This window comes from Sus scrofa, chromosome 1, assembly GCF_000003025.6.
Source record: "Sus scrofa isolate TJ Tabasco breed Duroc chromosome 1, Sscrofa11.1, whole genome shotgun sequence".
In the NCBI taxonomy this organism is placed as follows: domain Eukaryota; kingdom Metazoa; phylum Chordata; class Mammalia; order Artiodactyla; family Suidae; genus Sus; species Sus scrofa.
The window spans coordinates 57,747,905-57,768,218 of record NC_010443.5 but is presented as its reverse complement, the minus strand read 5'-3'; the positions used below and the strand labels follow the sequence as shown (position 1 = coordinate 57,768,218).

The window sequence follows — 20,314 nt, the reverse complement described above, 5'->3', positions numbered from 1 at the left end:
GTTGGGTTTGTTAACCGCTGAGCCATGACGGGAACTCCCTGAAAGTCTAGTCTTAATTCCTTATCTTTCAAAGGATGTTATTGTCTTCATTGGCCAAGTGAATAATTACTTCCAGAAGTCAACACTGTCTTTGCTGATCAGTACTTCTCACCCATTATTTGTTAGTGAGTAACAGCTTAGCCCCGCTTACTCTTTCTCACTAGTGCAAGAGAGGTTGGAACTTCTTTCCTCATTAATTTCTGAGGAACCATTTTTACATAGAAACTGATTAGGGCTTAAGAAACAGTCTATCAGTAAGGCACAGGAATATAGTCATTCTCTCATGATGATAGTAAATGTTATGGTCATTCATTTTAACGACTACTTGATTTAATTCTGGTGTCTTTTTTTTTTTTTTTTTAATTGCTTTGTTGACTGATCTTTAAAGAACCTATCCAGTGCTGATTCAGGGAGAGACATCAGTGGGTAAAACCAGCCTGATCCGGTGGCTGGCTGCAGCTACTGGTAACCACTGTGTGCGTATTAACAACCACGAACACACGGATATTCAGGAGTACATTGGTTGCTACACATCCGACTCCTCAGGGAAGCTGGTATTTAAAGAAGGTAGGGTTGTTATTCTATCCTGTGGGTTTCCTCAAGTAATCTTTACCTCTTCCAGTTGAGGCACATGGACCTCTGTCATAACAGCTGGTGTTTCTTTCTCCCTGAGCTACGTAATGGTTAAGGGGTAATGGTTAGAGTGCCAGCTTCCTTTGGGCCCCACTAATCTCGTCAGCTGTAAACAGGACTAGGGCCTAGTTCATCCTCACCTCTTCTGCACCCATACCATACAGGACATTCCTGGGCCAGGGATCAGTTCTGAGCTAGAACTTCCACCTATGGCACAGCTGCAGCAATGCCAAATTCTTAACCCACTGCTCTGGGCTGGGGATTAAACCTGCACTGCTGCAGAGACAGTGCTGGATTCTTAGCCTGCTGCACCATGGCAGGAACTCCAGGGCCTCGTTTTGAAGAGTAGTCATTTCCTAGAGAATCATCTGAAGAGTCAGGTTAGCACTGAACAGAGGGAAGCTGAGAATAGACATGAGAATATGGTGATTTAAATGAAATTCAATTGCAGGGGGAAAAAAATAAGTTGGAAACATGGTATTTGTCAGCTTTGGCTCCCTCTCTATGCAAAATAAGGAGTATTTTAATTGAAAACTATGCTTCCTTGAGTCAACATCACAGATTATTTTGGGACGTGACTAGCTGCAGAGAGGAATTTACTTTCAAATTTAATGATAATCTTAGATTTGTATATAACATTAAAAAATTGTATTTATGCACTAAATCTTAGTTTTTATTTCCTCTAAGGTGTTCTTATTGATGCTATGAGAAAGGGCTATTGGATTATTTTAGATGAGTTAAATTTGGCCCCTACTGATGTACTGGAGGCATTGAACAGACTGTTGGATGATAACCGTGAATTGCTCATCACAGAAACACAAGAAGTTGTTAAAGCACATCCTCGCTTCATGCTTTTTGCCACCCAGAATCCCCCGGGACTTTACGGAGGCAGAAAGGTGTGTAGCATTTGCCTTCTTTCTCTTGTTACCACAGTGGGTCTTTCTTAGTGAACCTGTGATGTTTTTACCTCTTTTGAAGGGTTTTTCTCTCCGTGGTGAAGAGTAGAGGCTCTGTTTTGGAAATCATATGAAAAGGCCCTTTTCCCCATGTTGTTTCTTTGCATTTCCAGGTGCTTTCTAGAGCCTTCAGGAATCGGTTTGTGGAATTGCACTTTGATGAACTGCCTAGTTCTGAGTTGGAAACAATTTTGCATAAGCGGTGTAGCCTGCCGCCCTCCTACTGTAGCAAGCTGGTCAGAGTCATGCTGGACCTTCAGGTATTCATCACCAATTAGCTCAGTGTCAAATGGAGTGTCTCGATAGATTTGGTGATTAGAATCTGAGGCTTCCTCAGGTAGAAACAGCGGTCAATTCATCATTTATATTACTTTTTTTCAGAGTAAGGATCTTGTCTTTAAAGTGCATTCCATTCATATCAATTTTTTAATTTTGTTTTGTATATCAAAAATTTAATAACAATGTTAAAAAATTTTCTTATAATTATATATGACTAACATATATAATGACACTTCCCTACTTGTGAATAGTATTGGAACATTTTATTTAGGTTGGAATTTAGGCAATGATAAACTGCAATTTTTATTTTTTAAGTGGATATAAAACTTGAATGGACATAACTGAAGAGACTCTTTTTGTATGGTTCTCCCTCATCAGTTCTACCAAGCTATAGGATTTGGTTTGGTTTGGTTTGGTTTGGTTTGGTTTGGTTGTGTCTGTGGCATGCAGAAGTTCCTAGGCCAAGGATCTAAACCGTGCCACCGCAGCAGCCTGAGCCACAGCAGTGTCAATGCCGGAACCGTAGCCCACTGAGCCACCATGGAACTCCAAGATTACATCTATATGTTCTTTTCTTTTCTAGGGCCGCACCTGAGACTAGGGTTCAGATCTGAGCCAAAGCTCTATAGATCTGAACTGCACCTGCAACCTATGTTGCAGTATTGCCCCAAGCTGGGTTTTAAACCCACTAAATGAGGCCAGAGATTGAACCTGTATCCTCATGGATACTAGTTGAGCTCTTAACCTGCTGAGCCACAGTGGGAATTCCTATATGTAATTTTTTAAAAAGAATATCCCATTTATCCTGTTTTGCCACAGCCATGGGTTTAATTTAATTCCTGGCCTGGGAATTTCCATATGCTATAGCTGTGGCTGTAGCAACTCCCACCCCCCCTAAAAAAGAGAGCATCTCATTTATTTTATTTTATGGGGTAAAAGTGGTTTTTATCAGAATTATATACTCTCAAGTTACTTTCTAGAAGCTAATAGTAATAATTACCACTCTTATTACTGTAGTCCCACACAGGGACCATTTTCCCTGCATGTTTGCCATTATTTGTGGTATTTTTCTATATGGCGTGTGGTATGGAATTGTATCATTTGTTTATATTCTTTTCATATACATGAGTTTGGACATTTATTTTCAGTCCATTTACATTTTAAAACCTTAATCTTACCCAGTGGAATGTCATTTTTCTGGGAGCTGAAATTTGTTACAAATTTTGTGTAAGCTATGCTACATTTGCCATTGCCCTTTTTAATTTGTGTTGGTGCTTTAATAGTCATATCGCAGGGGTTCTTCAGTGTTTGCCGGAAAGCAGGGCTTCATCACCCTCCGTGATTTGTTTCGATGGGCTGAGCGCTACAGGTTGGCTGAGCAGACGGAGAAGGAGTATGACTGGCTGCAGCACTTGGCCAACGATGGTATGCACTCCTCCGAGGCTCTCAATCTGTGACTGAGGACTTGGGGGCAGATAGCAAATTATCCTGTTAAAACAAACCTTTCCTGACTTGTGGTCAGTGTGTACCTTTTAGTGGGCACTGCAGAAACAGAGCCTTTCTCCCTCAAGTCCCGATTGCTCTTGTAAGTGGTCCTGTTTCTGCAGTTCTCTGTGCAGTTATGTTTTGGTTGCTAGGGTTTCCTCTCTCTTAGCTTCAGGTGGTCGCCTGTGGGAGTTAGGACACAGACATAATGCCTCTAGGAGTTTAAGCAGGTGGTTGGTTGGGTCTTTGTGGACCGTGTGTCTGTATTGTGGTGACCATGGGTAGTCATGCACGTGCTGTAGAGACAGGCATACAAGAAACTGACAGGTGTAATAGCAGTTCTGAGAGAAGGCAGTTAGGTCATCTGAGACTCAGGTTTGATCATTTTGGTTTAATCCCTAGGAAGAAATTATATGTTCATTTCCATGATAGCATAGAAAGCATTTCAGCATCTTCTTCTTTGAGAAGTGTTGATGAGTCATTAATGCAGTGGTTAATAAGCATGGAGAGGAAATAAACTAAACCCATGAGAATTGTATTTTCTCTTTTTTTCTGGTTAAAGAATAGATGGAGGGAGGAACACACTTTTTTTAAAAAAAACTTTTTTATAGAGATGCAATATATAGTAAAGTGGATAAAGTGCTCTATTATTTTTATTTTTTAAATTTTTAAATTTTTTTGTCTTTTCCAGGGCCACACCCTTGGCACATGGAGGTTCCCAGGCTAGGGGTCTAATCGGAGCTGTAGCCACCTGCCTACACTAGAGCCACAGCAACACCGGATCCAAGCCGCATCTGCGACCTACACCACAGCTCACGGCAACCCCGGATCCTCAACCCACTGAATGAGGCCAGGGATCGAACCTGCAACCTTATGGTTCCTAGTCGGGTTCGTTAACCACTGAGCCACGACAGGAACTCCTCTATTATTTTTACGTATTTGGGTACCCACGTATATCACCACTGAGGCTAAGATTTAGGATATTTCCAGTACCTAGAAGATTCCTTCCTGGCTCTTGCCAGTTGTAACTCCTGTAGGCAGCCATTGCCCTGACAGCTGTCACCCCTGATGGATTCTGCCTGAACTTGAGCTTCATCTGTGTGGTATGCAATATGTATTCTCAGGTCTGGCTTCTTTACACTTAGTCTAATATAAGACAGCCATGCTGCCTATGTATCAGGACTTCATTCCTTTTGAATTATTTCTGTGCTGTAATCCATTGTATGCAGATACCATAACATGTTTATCCATTCTCTTGTTGATGGCTATTTAGATTACCTCTACTTTTTAGCTGTTAGACGCAAAGCTGCTCTGAACATTCCTGCATGTCTTTTGGGGCACACATGTTCGTTTACATTGGATTTTCCTAGAAGTTAGGTTGCTGGGATGTCGGGCAGGCATATAGTTGTGTAGGTTATCCTCATTTTCCCAAGTAGTTCTTCCCTCTTTACCAGCAGCTAAAGACAGTTGCTGTGGCTCCGCAGTTTCAGTGTCCCTTGGTATTGGTGCTTGACTGTACCTTTTTTTTTTTTTTTTTTTTTTTTTTTAAAGGTTTCATGCTTCTAGCAGGCCGGGTCAGGAAGCAGGAGGAGGTTCATGTGATTCAAGAAGTCCTCGAAAAACATTTTAAGAAAAAATTGTGTCCTCAATCCCTCTTCTCCAAAGAAAATGTCCTAAAATTGATGAGTGAGTAGGCCATAATATCCAGAGGAGAATGAATTGAGTTGTACTCATATTAGAACCTAAATATGTACTCTGCCTTTGCTAGGTAAATTGTCTGTTCAGACATCCTCTTTGGAGTCTAAATTCAATCACATCGTGTGGACTGAGGGCATGCGGAGACTGGCGATGCTGGTGGGAAGGGCGTTGGAATTTGGTGAACCAGTGCTGCTGGTTGGAGACACTGGGTAAACTTGGGTTACAGTAACTCATTTTGAGGGTTCAGTTCAATTGCATAGAATTCATGCAATGTGTGTCATTCTGGATAAGAAGCATGGTAGAGTGCTGGTGTTTTGGGGAAGGGTCCTCTGAGCCAAGGGGGTCAGCAGTGTCTATGGCTGCAGTGAGGTTCTCACCAGGGCTGTTCTCTTTTGCTGACTGGGGTGGTTGTGGGTGTATGTTTGGAATTCATGCTTCTTGTTAACCTAGTGTGTTATCTCTAACAGGTGTGGGAAAACTACTATCTGTCAGGTATTTGCAGCCTTGGCAAATCAGAAATTATACTCAGTCAACTGCCACTTGCACATGGAAACATCGGACTTCCTTGGGGGGCTGCGGCCAGTGAGGCAAAAGCCAAGTGACAAGGTTTGTCCAGTAGAAAAAGATAATGTTCTCTCATTTAAAGAACAGTAGTTGGCTCTGTGCATGAGTCAACTGTTCATGGTGAGGTATTTGATTTCAGGTGTGTTAGGTATCTTTAGATTTTCACTGGTCTGCAAGTGGCCTCCATGAGGATCCTTCTATGCAAGTTCTGTTCTTTGACTCCTATTTTCTGCAGAACAACCCTTTCACTCCAGTAGACACCCACTAACTACACGTGTATTATCTTGTGGAGCCACCTGCTCTTTAATTTCACCCTCTTCTTTACCAAATTGTAGGAAGAAATCGACACATCAAGGCTCTTTGAGTGGCATGATGGGCCTTTGGTTCTGGCCATGAAGGAGGATGGCTTTTTCCTCTTGGATGAGATCTCACTGGCTGACGACTCTGTCCTGGAAAGACTCAACAGGTACACAGATGTAAGAGATTTGCTCTGTGTTAGGTGTTTTTGCTGGTCTGGATGTTTTAGCTATTAATTCTTGTGCACAGTAATGTTCTTTGTAGGTACAGCATAAATGTTTAATAATGATGGTGAGCTCTTTGCTTTTTCTGGCTCTCGCAATCAGTGTCTCCTCTAAGAGACCTAGTTTTTCTGTCAGGAAGATGGGACTGTGGGATGATAAGGCTAAAACAAACAAGTCCAAGTTAAAACTCTTTTTAAGGCAAATTATGTGGCTGTTACCGTAATTTTTTTTTTCAAAGAACTAGAATAAAAATCCTGGATGTGGAGTTCCCGTCGTGGCGCAGTGGTTAACGAATCTGACTAGGAACCATGAGGTTGCGGGTTTGGTCCCTGCCCTTGCTCAGTGGGTTAACGATCCGATGTTGCCGTGAGCTGTGGTGTAGGTTGCAGACGCGGCTCGGATCCCAGGTTGCTGTGGCTCTGGCGTAGGCCGATGGCTACAGCTCCGATTCAACCCCTAGCCTGGGAACCTCCATATGCTGCTGGAGCGGACCAAAGAAATAGCAAAAAGCCAAAAAGCCAAAAAAAAAAAAAAAAAAAAAATACTGAATACAAAAAAACAAAACAAAACAACAAAAAAATAAAACAAAATCCTGGATGTTATGGTTGTAAGGCCTCTCAAAACCACAGGCCAGGATTCCAAACCCCTCCCCAGACTTGGCTGGGGATGAACCCCCCGCCCCCCTAGCCTCATACTGGTGTCGGATGCGAGAGCCTGTGCTTCACAAAGAAATCTGGCCTCGATGCAGACATGTGATCAAAGGTTGCACAGCTGCTTTTCCACAGCAGAACGGAAACTCACGCATCAGCAAAGTTGACTGATGAACATACTAAAAGAATATAGTTGCAGTTACCGAATCTGATGAGATGAAACAATTTAAGGAATTTCTTGAAACCTACAATAAATGTACAGAAACTGCTTCTTAGACTGGAAGACTCCATGACAAGAGGAATAAACCCCTTGAAGAGACCACCTGTTCAGAACATTGCTTCCAGAAATAGCTAAAAGTGATGCAAAGAGTGTCTATGATATTTCAGGACTGTCACCTTCAGTAGATGAGGCCCTGATAGCAGGGGCAGGACTGGCTGGCCAGCTGTGCAGAGAAGCCCTGATGGGTGGGCTCTGATGAGGGAACTCTAGCAGCTGTTGGTTCACCAGCTAAATGCCCTGAAAGCACTAGCCATCATGTGAAACCAACTGCCTGTCACCACTGTTTGGCAAATAAAAAGCAGTGGAGAAACAAAATTGGTATTTACCGGGAATAATCAAAATAGAAGGTCTTATGCAATGAAAATAGTAAGATATGTTTTTTTTTGTTTGTTTTTGTTTTTTTTTGTCTTTTTGCCATTTCTTGGGCCGCTCCTGCGGCATATGGAGGTTCCCAGGCTAAGGGTCTAATCGGACCTGTAGCTGTTGGCCTACGCCAGAGCCACAGCAACTGGGGATGCAAGCCGCGTCTGCGACCTACACCACAACTCACGGCAACACCGGATCGTTAACCCACTGAGCAAGGGCAGGGATCCAACCTGCAACCTCATGGTTCCTAGTCGGATTCGTTAACCGCTGCGCCACAATGGGAACTCCGTAAGATATGGTATTTGTTGAGAGCTTAAGATTCAGCAGCTTGGTCACTTGATTAGAAAAATAAGCCATATATCATGAAATGTACCTGTTTTAAATGTTTAATTGAATAAGTTTGTTAAATTTACTGAGTTCTACAGCCACCACAATCCAGTTTGCAATATTTCCATCAGTAGGATTCCCTCCTGTGACTTTAGTTTATCTTGGATACCACCTCCTCCTCCAGGCAATGACTAATCTACTACTTGTTTATGTAGATTTGACTTCTCAAGACAGTTCATATAAATTTTCTCTCACTTTGCATCGATGTTTCGAGATCCATTCACAGTGTAGCCTATATCATTAGTGTTCTTTTTATTGTTAATAATGTTTTTAAAATTTTCTTACTGAAGTATAGTTGATTTACAGTGTTGTGCCAATCGAATAGTATTTCATTGCATAGCTAATACCATTTTATACCATATTTTGAAGTTTGCTGGGAAGCCATTAACTAAAGTGAAGGCACAGGAGATGGTTTTTTTTTTTTTTTTTTTTTAACCTTTTTAAGAACACTGAAGACCGCAAAATAGAATATATAAGGCTTTTCTAATCAACAAGCTCCAATTTTTCTTTTAGTGTCCTTGAAGTGGAAAAGTCACTGTTACTAGCTGAAAAAGGCAACCTAGAGAAGGATAATGAGGTACAGCTGTTGACTGCTGGGAAGAAATTCCGTATCTTGGCAACCATGAACCCTGGAGGCGACTTTGGGAAAAAAGAGGTAAAAACTATCTTCTTTTTTTTTTTTCCCCTTGCTTTTTAGGGCTGCGCTAGTGGCATATGGATGTTCCCAGGATAGGGGTTGAATGGGAGCTACAGGCCTGCACTGCAGCCACAGCAAAGAGGAACCAGAGCCTCATCTGTGACCTACACTACTGCCCATGGATCCTTGACCCACTGAGTGAGGCCAGGGATTAAACTTGCATACTCATGGATACTAGTTGGGTTCGTTACCACTCAGCCACTGCAGAGACTCCCAGAGATTCCCAAAACTATATTCTTGAAGCATAATTTTTTTTCTGCTTTTTGACCTCAGCTCACTGGTACCCATAAATATAGTATGTAAAAAATGCATCTGGGATTTTACGTTGGGTAAAACTGAGGAAAAGGTAAAAATCCAGAAAAATACGGATCGTAAGTTTGAAAATGATTTTTTTTTTTTTTTTTTTCTTTTCTAGGGCTGCTCCTGTGGCAAATGGAGGTTCCCAAGCCAGGGGTCTAATTGGAGCTGTAGCCGCCAGCCTATGCCACAGCCACAGCAACTCGGGATCCGAGCCGCATCTGTGACCTATACCATAGCTCACGGCAACGCCAGATCCTTAACCCAGTGAGCAAGACCAGGGGTTGAACCGCAACCTCATGGTTCCTAGTCGGATTCGTTAACCACTGTGCCAGAACTCCTGAAGTTTATTCTTACACTCTACTTCTAGTCTACTTACTTAAACAGGAATGTGCAGAAAGGAGTGATTTTGAAGTGACAGAATAGTCGCTGCCAGGATCCTGTCCTCCTTTTACAGGTGGAGCGTATCCATTCTCTCAGGGGTTGTGTAGGCCACCTTCAGACTGCTGGTAAAGGAAGTGTGAGGGTGGTCTCTTCTGTTCAGAGGGCAGTGTAAGGATCCAGCCAGCACAGAACACCCTCCTCAGCCCAATGGCTTCCAGACTTGTGAAGCCTCTTGGTGGAGAACTCTTTGTTGTATGTGGGCCCCTGTTCTGAGTCAGGAAGAGTGTAGGGTGGTAGTAGGTCAGGATGCTGAGAAGATACAGGTTGATCAGGAATGAAAGCAATTAAGATTCTTGGTAACGTGGTGGGTGCCTGAAATGTGAAAATATTTTGGGCCTGCTTTTCATCAGTAGCTTAAGAAGAAAGATGATCGCTGTGCTTCTGGAAACGTGTGAAGGAGAATAAATAAAGCGTATCACAGTTTCAAACAAAGTATGAAAGCACTGGATGGCAAGTGGAAATACCACAGAAAAACCTGGCTTCAAGGTTGTGTATATTAACTTGCCTGTCAGGTTAGCTTAAGTTTTTTTAGACTGAGATTGCCAACTTTTACTTAAGGGGAAGCTGTCTTTTTGCCATTTTCTTGGGCCGCTCTTGTGGCATATGGAGATTCCCAGGCTGGGGGTCGAATTGGACCTGTAGCACCAGCCTACACCACAGCCACAGCAACTCGGGATCCGAGCCACGTCTGCAACCTACACCACAGCTCACGGCAACGCCAGATCCTTAACCCACTGAGCAAGGCCAGGGATTGAACCCGCAACCTCATGGTTCCTAGCTGGATTTGTTAACCACTGAGCCACAACAGGATCTCTTGCCTTTTGTTTTTGTGTGCCCTGCTTCAGGGAAGGTGGGATCCTGGAACCAGAGGCCCTGCTTGGCCGGGATGGTGCAGAGCAGCATGTGCACACCCATAAGGTCTTTGCTGAGCTGTTTCTGACTCCAGGCTTTGTTCCTGGTTCTGCTCTGCTAGGCCAGGAGACAAAGGGTGGGGTTGATCTGTTCAATAAAAGGAAGTCATTGGTGAACTTTTTGAATGGGGGTTACCTGACCTAGGGGAGGGTAATAGGAATCCAGACTGAGGGAAATGGCCTGAGATTAAAGGGATTAAGTAGTTCTTTACCCATGTGAGATGAATGCACACATCATATAATTTCACTCCCTTTTACCCACATCAGTCCTAACCCTAATTACTTCAGACAGCTCTTCTCCGTAGAAAGGTAGTGTTTATTTTCTCTAAACCACTAGTTAAGATAAAGTAAAGGGTAGGGCCTTTGCTTAGGTGAAAGTGTTCAGATTTGGGTGTCATTCACTGGGGCTGGAACCCTCCTTGCACCCCTTACTCTAGGAGACCTTGAAGTTTTAAAGAAAGTGTGCTAATATTTGCTTGGAGAGTGTGGTAGAGATTAATGAGATGAATGACATATGGAAGGAACCAGGACAAATAGGTGTTCAATAAATTATGTATAGCAATAGTGGTAATAGAAGAAGCACCTGGTACTTGCCAGATTCACAACCACTATTCTTTCAGAGGATTTGTTTTCCAGCTTTTCTCATAGGTATTTAATTCACATTCGAATTTGTGTTCTTTGTAGCTGTCTCCTGCCTTAAGAAACCGTTTTACGGAAATATGGTGCCCTCAAAGCACAAGCCGTGACGATTTAATTCAGATAATCAGCCGTAATCTTCGTCCAGGATTGTCTCTGGGCAGAACAGATCATAAAGGTGAGAGTTTGAGGTGGCAGTGGTGGTAACGGGCGGAGGAGTGTGCTGGAGTGAGGGGAAGAGGACCTTGGCAGTATGTATGTTCGGTGTGTTCTAAGGAGAAAGGGGAGTGAGTAGATGGGAGGAAAATGTGGTACCTGCCTGTTACCTTCTGCCAAAGTGCCCCTTCTTCGTATTGCCTCCTTCACCAGGGTTACTAAATTCTAGCTCTGATTGTTTCATCTGTTGGCTGTATTTTTTTTTTTTTTTTTTTTAATCTTTAGGGTCACACCCTCAGCTCAAGGAGGTTCCCCTGCTAGGGGTCCAGTCAGAGCTACAGCTGCTGGTCTACGTCACAGCCACAGCAGTGTCAGATCTGAGCCACGTCTGTGACCTACACCACAGCTCATGGCAGCACTGGATCCTTACTTAACCCACTGAGTGAGGCCAGGGATTGAACCTATGTCCTCATGGATGCTAGTCAGATTTGTTTCCACTGAACCGTGATGGAAACTCCCTGTTGGCCATCTTTATCTAAGGTGTATTTATTTGTTAATGATAAGGAAATGTGGTTTAAGGGGTTTTTTTTGGCCTTTTCTAGGGCCGCTCTGGCGGCATGTGGAGGTTCCCAGGCTAGGGGTCCAATGGGATCTGTAGCCGCCTGCCTACACCACAGCCACAGCAACTCCGGATCCGAGCCGCATCTGCAACCTACACTACAGCTCACAGCAATGCCGGATCCCCAACCCACTGAGCAAGGCCAGGGATTGAACCTGCAATCTCATGGTTCCTAGTCAGATTCGTTAACCACTGCGCCACTACGGGAACTCTTGGTTTAAGTTTTAATAGCTACCATATTTAGAAAAGTGTTTATAGAATTTTAAGTTGCATTTCTTTAGTAGCCATCAACTAATTTATTTTTTCACTTTATTTAAATACTTTGTTCTTATTAAGAAAATTTTCAAGCAGAAGGAAAATAGAATATTTTGTTTTTTCTTTTTGGCTGCAGCCACAGTAGTGACAATGAACCGCAGCAGTGACAATGCCAGATTTTTAACAGTTGGCCACCAGCGAACTCCTAGAATAGTATTTTTAAACTCCCATATAAAATTCAGCCTTGGAGTTCCCATCATGGCTCAGTGGTTAACAAATCCAACTAGGAACCATGAGGTTGTGGGTTCGATCCCTGCCTTGCTCAGTGGGTTAAAGATCCGGCATTGCCATGAGCTGTGGTGTAGGTTGCAGATGTGGCTCGGATCTCGAGTTGCTGTGGCTGTGGTGTAGGCCGGCAGCTACAGGTCCGATTAGACCCCTAGCCTGGAAATCTCCATGTGCCGCGGGAGTGGCCCAAGAAATGGCAAAACGACAAAAAAAAAAAAAAAAAAAAATTCAGCCTAGATTGCTTTGACGTATACATACGCTAGGCCTTGAATGACTAAATTTAGCACATAAATCTGGTTCTAAGCCTTAATCAACAAACCTTATTCCAAGTAGGTTTTTTTTCACCTTTTTTTTTTCCTTTTTGGTCTTTTTAGGGATGCACTCGTGGCAAAGGGAAGTTCCCAGGCTAGAGGTCCAATCAGAAATGCAGTTGCCAGCCTCCATCACAACCACAGCAATGCTGTGACTACACCACAGCTCACAGCATGCTGGATCCTTAACCCACTGAGCAAGGCCAGGGATTGAACCCTCATCCTCATGGATACTAGTTGGGTTCATTAACCACTAAGCCACAACGGGAACTCTGCAAATGGTTTTTTAAAATCATTTTGCCTCTCTGTGTTAAAGAGTATAAAAGGCTGTCTGCTTCTCTGAGATTGGGATTCATGGGTGTGTTCATCTTTTCCAAGGCAGGGAGTTCCCCTTGTGGCGCAGCAGTAACAAATCCAGCTAGTATCCATGAGAACGGGAGTTTGATTCCTGGTCTTGCTCAGTGGGTCAGGGATCTGGCGTTGCTGTGAGCTTGGTTAGGTCACAGGCGCAGCTCAGTTTCTGTGTTGCTGGCGTAGGCTGGCAGCTGTAGCTACAATTCAGCCCCCAGGCTGAGAACTTCCATATGTCTCTGGTGCCCCCCCCCCCAAAAAAGCAAAAATAAATAAAGGCGCTGAAGCACAGCTTCAAAATTAGGAAGGTTATGGACAGCAGGAGCGTGGATCCAGCCTCACCTGTGTTATGTGAGGAAAGATTGGTTTGTTAGTCCTCTGAGTGAAGACTTCCTTTAGGAAGGGACCTCACTGATAGTCCCAGGTATACATAGTGCTATCTGAACAGCTGGAGTCTCTCAGGCTCAACAATATCACAGTCATTCAAAAGCACAGAATTGACTAAGCCTATGGTTCCCAAATTCACTTGGAGAACTTGTTTACAGCTTGCTGGGCCCTGCTCCCAGGGTTTCTGACTCAGTCTGGGGTGCGGCATAACAGGTTTCCAGGTGGTATAGTAGTATTTGGTCCACAGCTGGAACTCAGAACTTCTCTCTTGGTGCTGTGCTGTTTGCAATGCTGCATTTATGGTGAAAATTCAAGTAAAAAGAGGAGAAGACAAGTTTTTAAGCTGGCATGGTTTGTCTTTCTGCTCTGTATTGGGCGTGGGTCCCCCCAGGAAGTAACCTCAGAGTCTGCTATGGGCCGCTTTTCTGAGCTCTTTGGATTGTGATAAGAGTGGCAGAGGATGGAACTGCCATTAAGCTGCCACATTTTGCTGCATCATCAGTATGCACCATGCTTAACTAAGTGAAAAATTCCTCCTTAGGGTGTAAGCATTGGGGCCCCAATGGCTTAGCTCTGAGCCTTACTCCTTGTCCTTAAGGAGCTTGTTTACTGCATGCTTTCCAGGCTGCGTGGCAGCAGACTTCCCTGGGGAGGCATTAGAGACCCTGAGGGAGCAATGGGGAGGGGGGAGAAAAGGCTTAATAATTTTTATTAGTTTTATCATTTGGAAATCAGTCAAATTGGCACAGCATTAAAACATTTTTTATTTTTTATTTTATTTTTGGCTTTTTAGGGCTGCACCCATGGCATATGGAGATTCCCAAGCTAGGAGTCTAATTGGAGCTACAGCTGCTGACCTATACCACAGCCACAACAATGGCAGATCCGAGCTATGTCTGCAACCTACACCACAGCTCACAGCAATGCTGGATCCTTAATCCACTGATCGAGACCAGGGATTGAACCTGAAACGTCATGGTTCCTAGTTGGATTCCTTTCCAACTAGGAATTCCTGCACCACAGCAGGAACTCCTAAAACATTTTTTAAATTGTGCAGTATAAAACAGGAAATTAGACATAGCTTTTTTTCCAAATTTTCTTTAAATATATGTATGATTTATTGAATGTATGAATTCAGCTATTATGAATTCTAAATTGAGTTCAGAACCTATTTAGGGCATATTTACTGCGTTGTCTTAATCAAAATACAAACAATGCTGTGTACTGCTTACTTTCTCTACTACTTTGGTTCACAAATCTCTATGGTAGTGTTATCCATATATTGATAGTATTACAAAACAGAAAAGATTCCATAAAATTGAAGTATGTTAAAAAAAATTTGAGGAGCTCCTGTTTTGGCTCAGCAGGTTAAAAATCCGACTAGTATCCATGAGGATGCGAGTTCAGTCCCCGGCCTCGCTCAGTGGTTTAAGGATCTGGTATTGTCGCAAGCTGCAGTGTAGGTTACAGATGTGACTCAGATCTGGAGTTGCTGTGGCTGTGGTGTAGGCTGGTAGCTGCAGCTCTGATTCAACCCCTAGCCTGAGAACTTCTGTATGCCACAGAAAAAGCAAAAAGACCCAAAAACAAACAAAAAAACCCAAAGGGCACGTGGGCTTTTTCCATTCTTGCACTTTGAGACCAATATTTCTCGTAGCTTTTCATAAAAATGACATACTGTTCAGAATTTTTCTTAAAGTTGTATTTCTGAAAGTGGAAATGAGGAACTTTTGAGCTCCCATTGGTTATAGACAGATTGCTTTCCAGAAAGTTGGTCCCCTTGACAAGGTTACCAGCAACTTTGTAAATGTGCCTCCCAATGCAGAGCTTTCATTTTTAAAATGAAGCTTAATCCATTATTTTATCCTTATTAATTTAATGGACATTCTAAGATTTTATTTCCTTGAATTATTAATGACATGGATTATTCTGTGTGGTTTATTTAAAAATAGTTTACATATTGCTATTCATGTATTTTTGGATATTATTACATTTATCACATATATTTCCCTATTCAGATACTTTTTAATTTTTTATTAAAAAATGCATATATGAACCCATCCCATCCACTTTATTCTGATGAGCTTCTGTTTATTCAGTAGTCATGATTTAATTCTTTATTAATGGATCTGGAATTCCATTTTCATTTAAGTCCCTGATTTTCCTCAGATTTGTTCCACTCGAAAATGTGGATCTAAGCACCTGTATTTAATATCTAATTGTAGAGACAGCCTTTAATTTCTTTCCTTGTTTCTAGACTTTCCCCCATGAGTTGTCATTTTAAGTTCTTTCTTAAGATTTATGTTTTTCTTTTCTTCTATTATTAGTATTTTTTTTTAGGTAAAAAATTCACATTTTATTTTTACTTATTCTTACACTGGTGGGAGTATTTTTCTTCTTATCCATTTTCAGTGTAGCTTAAAGGTGTTACTGTGTAGTCTGCTTTATATTATAGCAGTGCTGATTTCTTTTTTCTTTTTAAAAATTTTTTTGGACATGCCTTTGGTAAAGAGAAGTTCCCAGCTCAGGGATCGAACCCAGGCCACAGTAGCAACCTGAACCACTGCAGTGACAATGCTGGATCCTTAACTGCTGCGCCAGAAGAGAACAACTCCCTCTTTTTTTAAAATAGTGGCTCTCACAGCATATGCGGCTTCCTGGGCCTGGTATTGAATCCAGGCCACAGCTGTGGCAATGTCAGATTCGTTAACCCACTGTGGTGGGCTGGTGATTGAACTTGCCTCTCCACAGTGACCCAAGCTGCTACAATCAGATTCTTAATTTACTGCACCATAGCGGGAACTACCTTTTTTCTTTTTTAAAAAAAATCATTTGGTATTCACGATTTTAAAATAAATGTTCATGACATCAGAACTTATATTAAGTGCTCTATTAAATTTAATTGGCATTTCTTTGCATTTCTGTGTATTAGAAAGTATTTGGTTTCTAGATAAATATTTTACAATATAATTTGTATACTTTTTAGTTTTTTTTTTTTTTTTTTTTTTTTTTTTGTCTTTTTGCTATTTCTTGGGCTGCGGCATATGGAGGTTCCCAGGCTAGGGGTCTAATCGGAGCTGTAACCACCGGCCTACGCCAGAGCCACAGCAACGCAGGATCCGAGCTGCGTCTGCGACCTATACCACAGCTCACGGCAACACCGGATCATTAACCCACTGAGCAAGGGCAGGGATCAAACCCGCAACCTCATGGTTCCTAGTCGGATTCATTAACCACTGCGCCACGACGGGAACTCCTGTATACTTTTTAAAATCATTGTGTTTTAACTTCAAAATTGTATATGAACATGATCCAAAGGAATACTTTATTTCTTCGAGCAGTTTTTTAGGCTTTAATTCTCAAGAGCTCTTTGCGGTGTTTGTTCTTGGTAAGGGTGGAACGGTAATCATGAACCCTTTCTGAATGTGATTAAAGTTGTGGACCCCACTTACTTAAAAAAAAAAAAAAAAAAAAAAAAAACGAATTCACATTCACAAAAATTGCATATAATCTGACTTCTTGTTGTGGCTCGGAGGTTAAGAACCTGACTAGTATCCATGAGGATTCGGGTTCGATCTCTAGCCTCGCTCAGTTGTGTAAGGATCTGTCGTTGCCACAAGCTGTGGCATAGGTTGCAGACATGTCTCGGATCCTGTGTTGCTGTGGCTGTGGCGTGAGTGGGCAGGTGCACCTCCTATTTGATCCCTAGCCTGGGAACTTCCATAAGCTGCAGGTGCAGCCCTAAAAAGAAAAAGAAATTGCATATAAACTCATGGAACCCAGACGCCTTTCAGACCAGCAGTGGGCCCAGGTTGCAAGCCCTCCTTCTGGAGTCTTCCTGAATAACAAATACTTTTGCTTCCTTGTGTCTTAGGAGCTGATATAGCTGAGGTGATGCTGGATTTCATTGACTGGCTGACCCACCAGGAGTTTGGCCGGAGGTGTGTGGTCAGTATCAGAGATATCCTGTCCTGGGTTAACTTCATGAACACAATGGGGGAGGAAGCTGCTTGGAAGAGGCTGGAAACGGTCTCCACAGTGACGTCTTTTGTCCACGCTGCTTGCCTGGTGTACATAGATGGAATAGGTTCAGGTACGTTGTCTGTAGCTGGTGAGAATATGGGCTTAGGGCAGAGGGGGCTGTGGGATGAAGCGAGCCCAGACCTCTGAGCCAGATAGAATCACTTATTCTAACATTTCTAAGACTCAGAGTAGCTCTTCTTTTTTTTTACTCTTTTGAGAGGTGATTGGTATAAAATATATGACAATTTTCATTGCTTAAAGACCACGGATTTAGGAAACGTGCAGTAGTGATTATGGTAGAAAGAAGACTGCTGGAAATGTCCTTGCCTGTGAAGAACGAGATATTTCTTAACACAAATGGTTATTCAGAGTTAATGGTCCTGAGGCTTTTAGTTTAATTAAGTTTACTGTAATTTTATTAAATTCAATTTTTAAGTTACTTTTCCAGCCACGAGAATGAGAAACACAAACCACATGGCTAAAAGCATCACATTGCTTATGCTTTTCTCTAGGCTGATTTTTCCTGGCCTGACTTGAGTGCTTTACTGAATATGCTGCTGCTGAAATGAAGATGTGACAGTTGTGGGGAGAGGGGAGTCAGACCTCTTAGGACTGCTTACACCAGCAGTTGTGTTTTGTCTGTAATTCAGTTCAGGCCCATTTCCCCAGGAGCCCACCCTAGAGTACCTGTTGAATGCTTGTGAGGCTTTGTGCCCTGCTGTTTGATGTACTGATCGTCTTTCTTTTAGGAGTAACTTCTTCTGGGTTTGGTACGGCCCTCTTGGCTCGCAAAGAATGTCTGAAATTCCTAATCAAGAAACTTTCCAAGATAGTCCGACTTACAGAAAGTCAGAAAAATGAATTGAAGATTTATGATAGACTCAAAACCAAAGACTTCACTGGAATAGATAATCTTTGGGGAATTCATCCATTTTTTATACCAAGGGGTAAGAATGATTTTAAATGAATGAAGATTCTCTTCTTCTGGTTCACAGATATTGGATTTTCATTGTGATTTTAGTGTATCATACTCATGATTATTTTTGAACTAGTTATCTGAGACAGCATATGTAGCATAATCATAATTGAGTGGTACTAAAATATATAACCAGCATGTAAATATAGGAGAAAATTTAGTCTTTAATATATGAATAAATTGTCTTGTAAAAGTATATTCATTGTTTGGTGCTCAAAATAAGAGTTTTCCTGTAGTGATAATTCAGCTCATAATGTTTCAACTATGCAACCTCATCACCTTTTACAAAAATAGTCTTGTGATCCCCTGAAGGCAGGTATTATGTCATTCATCTTCCTATCCTTCTTCCTATCCCTGGCATATGCCTCATAGCCTAACAGTCATAGACATTCAGACTGTTAGGCTATGTCTATTGATTGAGTAAATGAATGGATGAATAAATGAATGATTAAGTGGGAAATGCAGGTGAGTTTTGACCCTTGCTCTTATTTTTACCAGGTTGCTTCTGTCAAATATTTAAATGAGGTAGTTATATTAGATATCTTTCTAAGGCACTCTGGATTTTTTCAGATCGTTGCTTCTCTAGCAGAGTCATCTGTTTCTTATCTCCTCCTTCCTCTCTGTGTTAATAATTGTTGAGTGCTTGGAATGTGTAGAGATGAATTAGCAGTTATTGGGGGTTCAGTGGTGAACTATACCAGCCCAGGTTCCTGGCTGAATGGAACACTGCTCCTTTCCCGCTCGTCTTCAACCGTACTGTCTTCTTCCCTGACTGGGCCCCTGTGGTCTAACCATTAGATCCCTTCCCTGAACCATCATGGTAGTCTTCAGTTCTCTAGTGTAGGAGGTGTATGCTAGTGGCCTGGCACTGGGTGGTCTTTCCATCTGCTTCTATAGCTGAGGTGATAAATGTTTTCCTGCTCCACCCCTCCAAACTGATGTACCAAACCCTTCCTCTTGGAGACATAGTGGCACAAATATTCAGCCCTATAGGACTGTTATTAGTCTTGTACTTCAGCTATGTTATGGGTTAAGGATGCATCCTGAATTGTCTTGGTGGCCTAAAAACCTTGGATGTTATTGTTTATATGGAACCACCTGGCCTGTGTGCCTAGCTTCCAATTTTAGGAAAAGGCAAGTACAAGGTAAATTGTACAAGTACATGTAGCAGTAATTCCAGGAGTAGGTTTTGAGACTAAAGATGCATGCTTGCACTGTAGTTGCAGGCGTAGGTTTAGGTATACAAAGTGATGAGATCTGTGTCGTGGGCACAGTTGAAGAAAATATGCTCCTGCCTGTTCCTGGAAAGCATTTTTTGGACCCCAAAGTGAAGAAATATTAAAATAGGGCAAAGCAGAGTTCCTGTCGTGGCTCAGTGGTGAACGAATCTGAGTAGGAACCATGAGGTTGCGGGTTCAATCCCTGGCCTAGCTCAGTGGGTTAAGGATCCGGTGTTGCTGTGAGCTGTGGTGTAGGTTGCAGACATGGCTCGGATCCTGTGTTGCTGTGGCTCTGGTGTAGGCCGGTGACTACAGCTTTAATTGGACCCCTAGCCTGGGAACCTCCATATACAGCGGGAGCAGCCCTAGAAAAGGCAAAAAGACAAAAAAATAAATAAAATAGGGCAAAGCACTTTCACTACAGATGGTACTTCACTGACTGACCGACCACTTGGTGGATTCTTACAGTCTCAAGGTAACACACATACAATTTGGTGGTGTCCAGCTCACATGTGACTTTTCTTTTCTCCACCTAAGGACCTGTCTTGCACAGGAATAATATCGCCGACTATGCACTCAGTGCAGGCACCACAGCTATGAATGCCCAGCGGCTCTTAAGAGCTACAAAACTGAACAAACCTATCCTCCTGGAGGGCTCCCCCGGCGTGGGCAAGACAAGTTTGGTGGGGGCGTTAGCCAAGGCTTCAGGCAACACCCTTGTCCGAATCAACTTATCAGAGCAGACGGTAAGCTGAGTCTTGCTATGTAAATGGGGACAGGCGTAGGGAGTGGTGTTCTTATCCATTTATGGTTTCCTAGTCAGAAATAATTATGACGGTGTCAGATCCCAAACATTACCTGGTGGTAAGGAGCATAGCAACATGA

The 20,314-nt window shown here is 42.5% G+C and overlaps 1 protein-coding gene across 1 annotated transcript in view; it reads left to right on the top strand.

Moving 5' to 3' along the window:
• MDN1 (midasin AAA ATPase 1) overlaps positions 1-20,314 on the top strand; it is a 166,141-nt gene that overhangs the window by 58,144 nt on the left and 87,683 nt on the right. Inside the window, 13 exon segments of the mRNA XM_021089975.1 lie at positions 428-606; positions 1,360-1,568; positions 1,742-1,888; positions 3,191-3,332; positions 4,944-5,078; positions 5,161-5,299; positions 5,558-5,696; positions 5,990-6,120; positions 8,372-8,513; positions 10,892-11,021; positions 17,085-17,303; positions 17,983-18,180; positions 19,967-20,175. Coding sequence (XP_020945634.1) covers positions 428-606; positions 1,360-1,568; positions 1,742-1,888; positions 3,191-3,332; positions 4,944-5,078; positions 5,161-5,299; positions 5,558-5,696; positions 5,990-6,120; positions 8,372-8,513; positions 10,892-11,021; positions 17,085-17,303; positions 17,983-18,180; positions 19,967-20,175 — 2,119 coding nt within the window.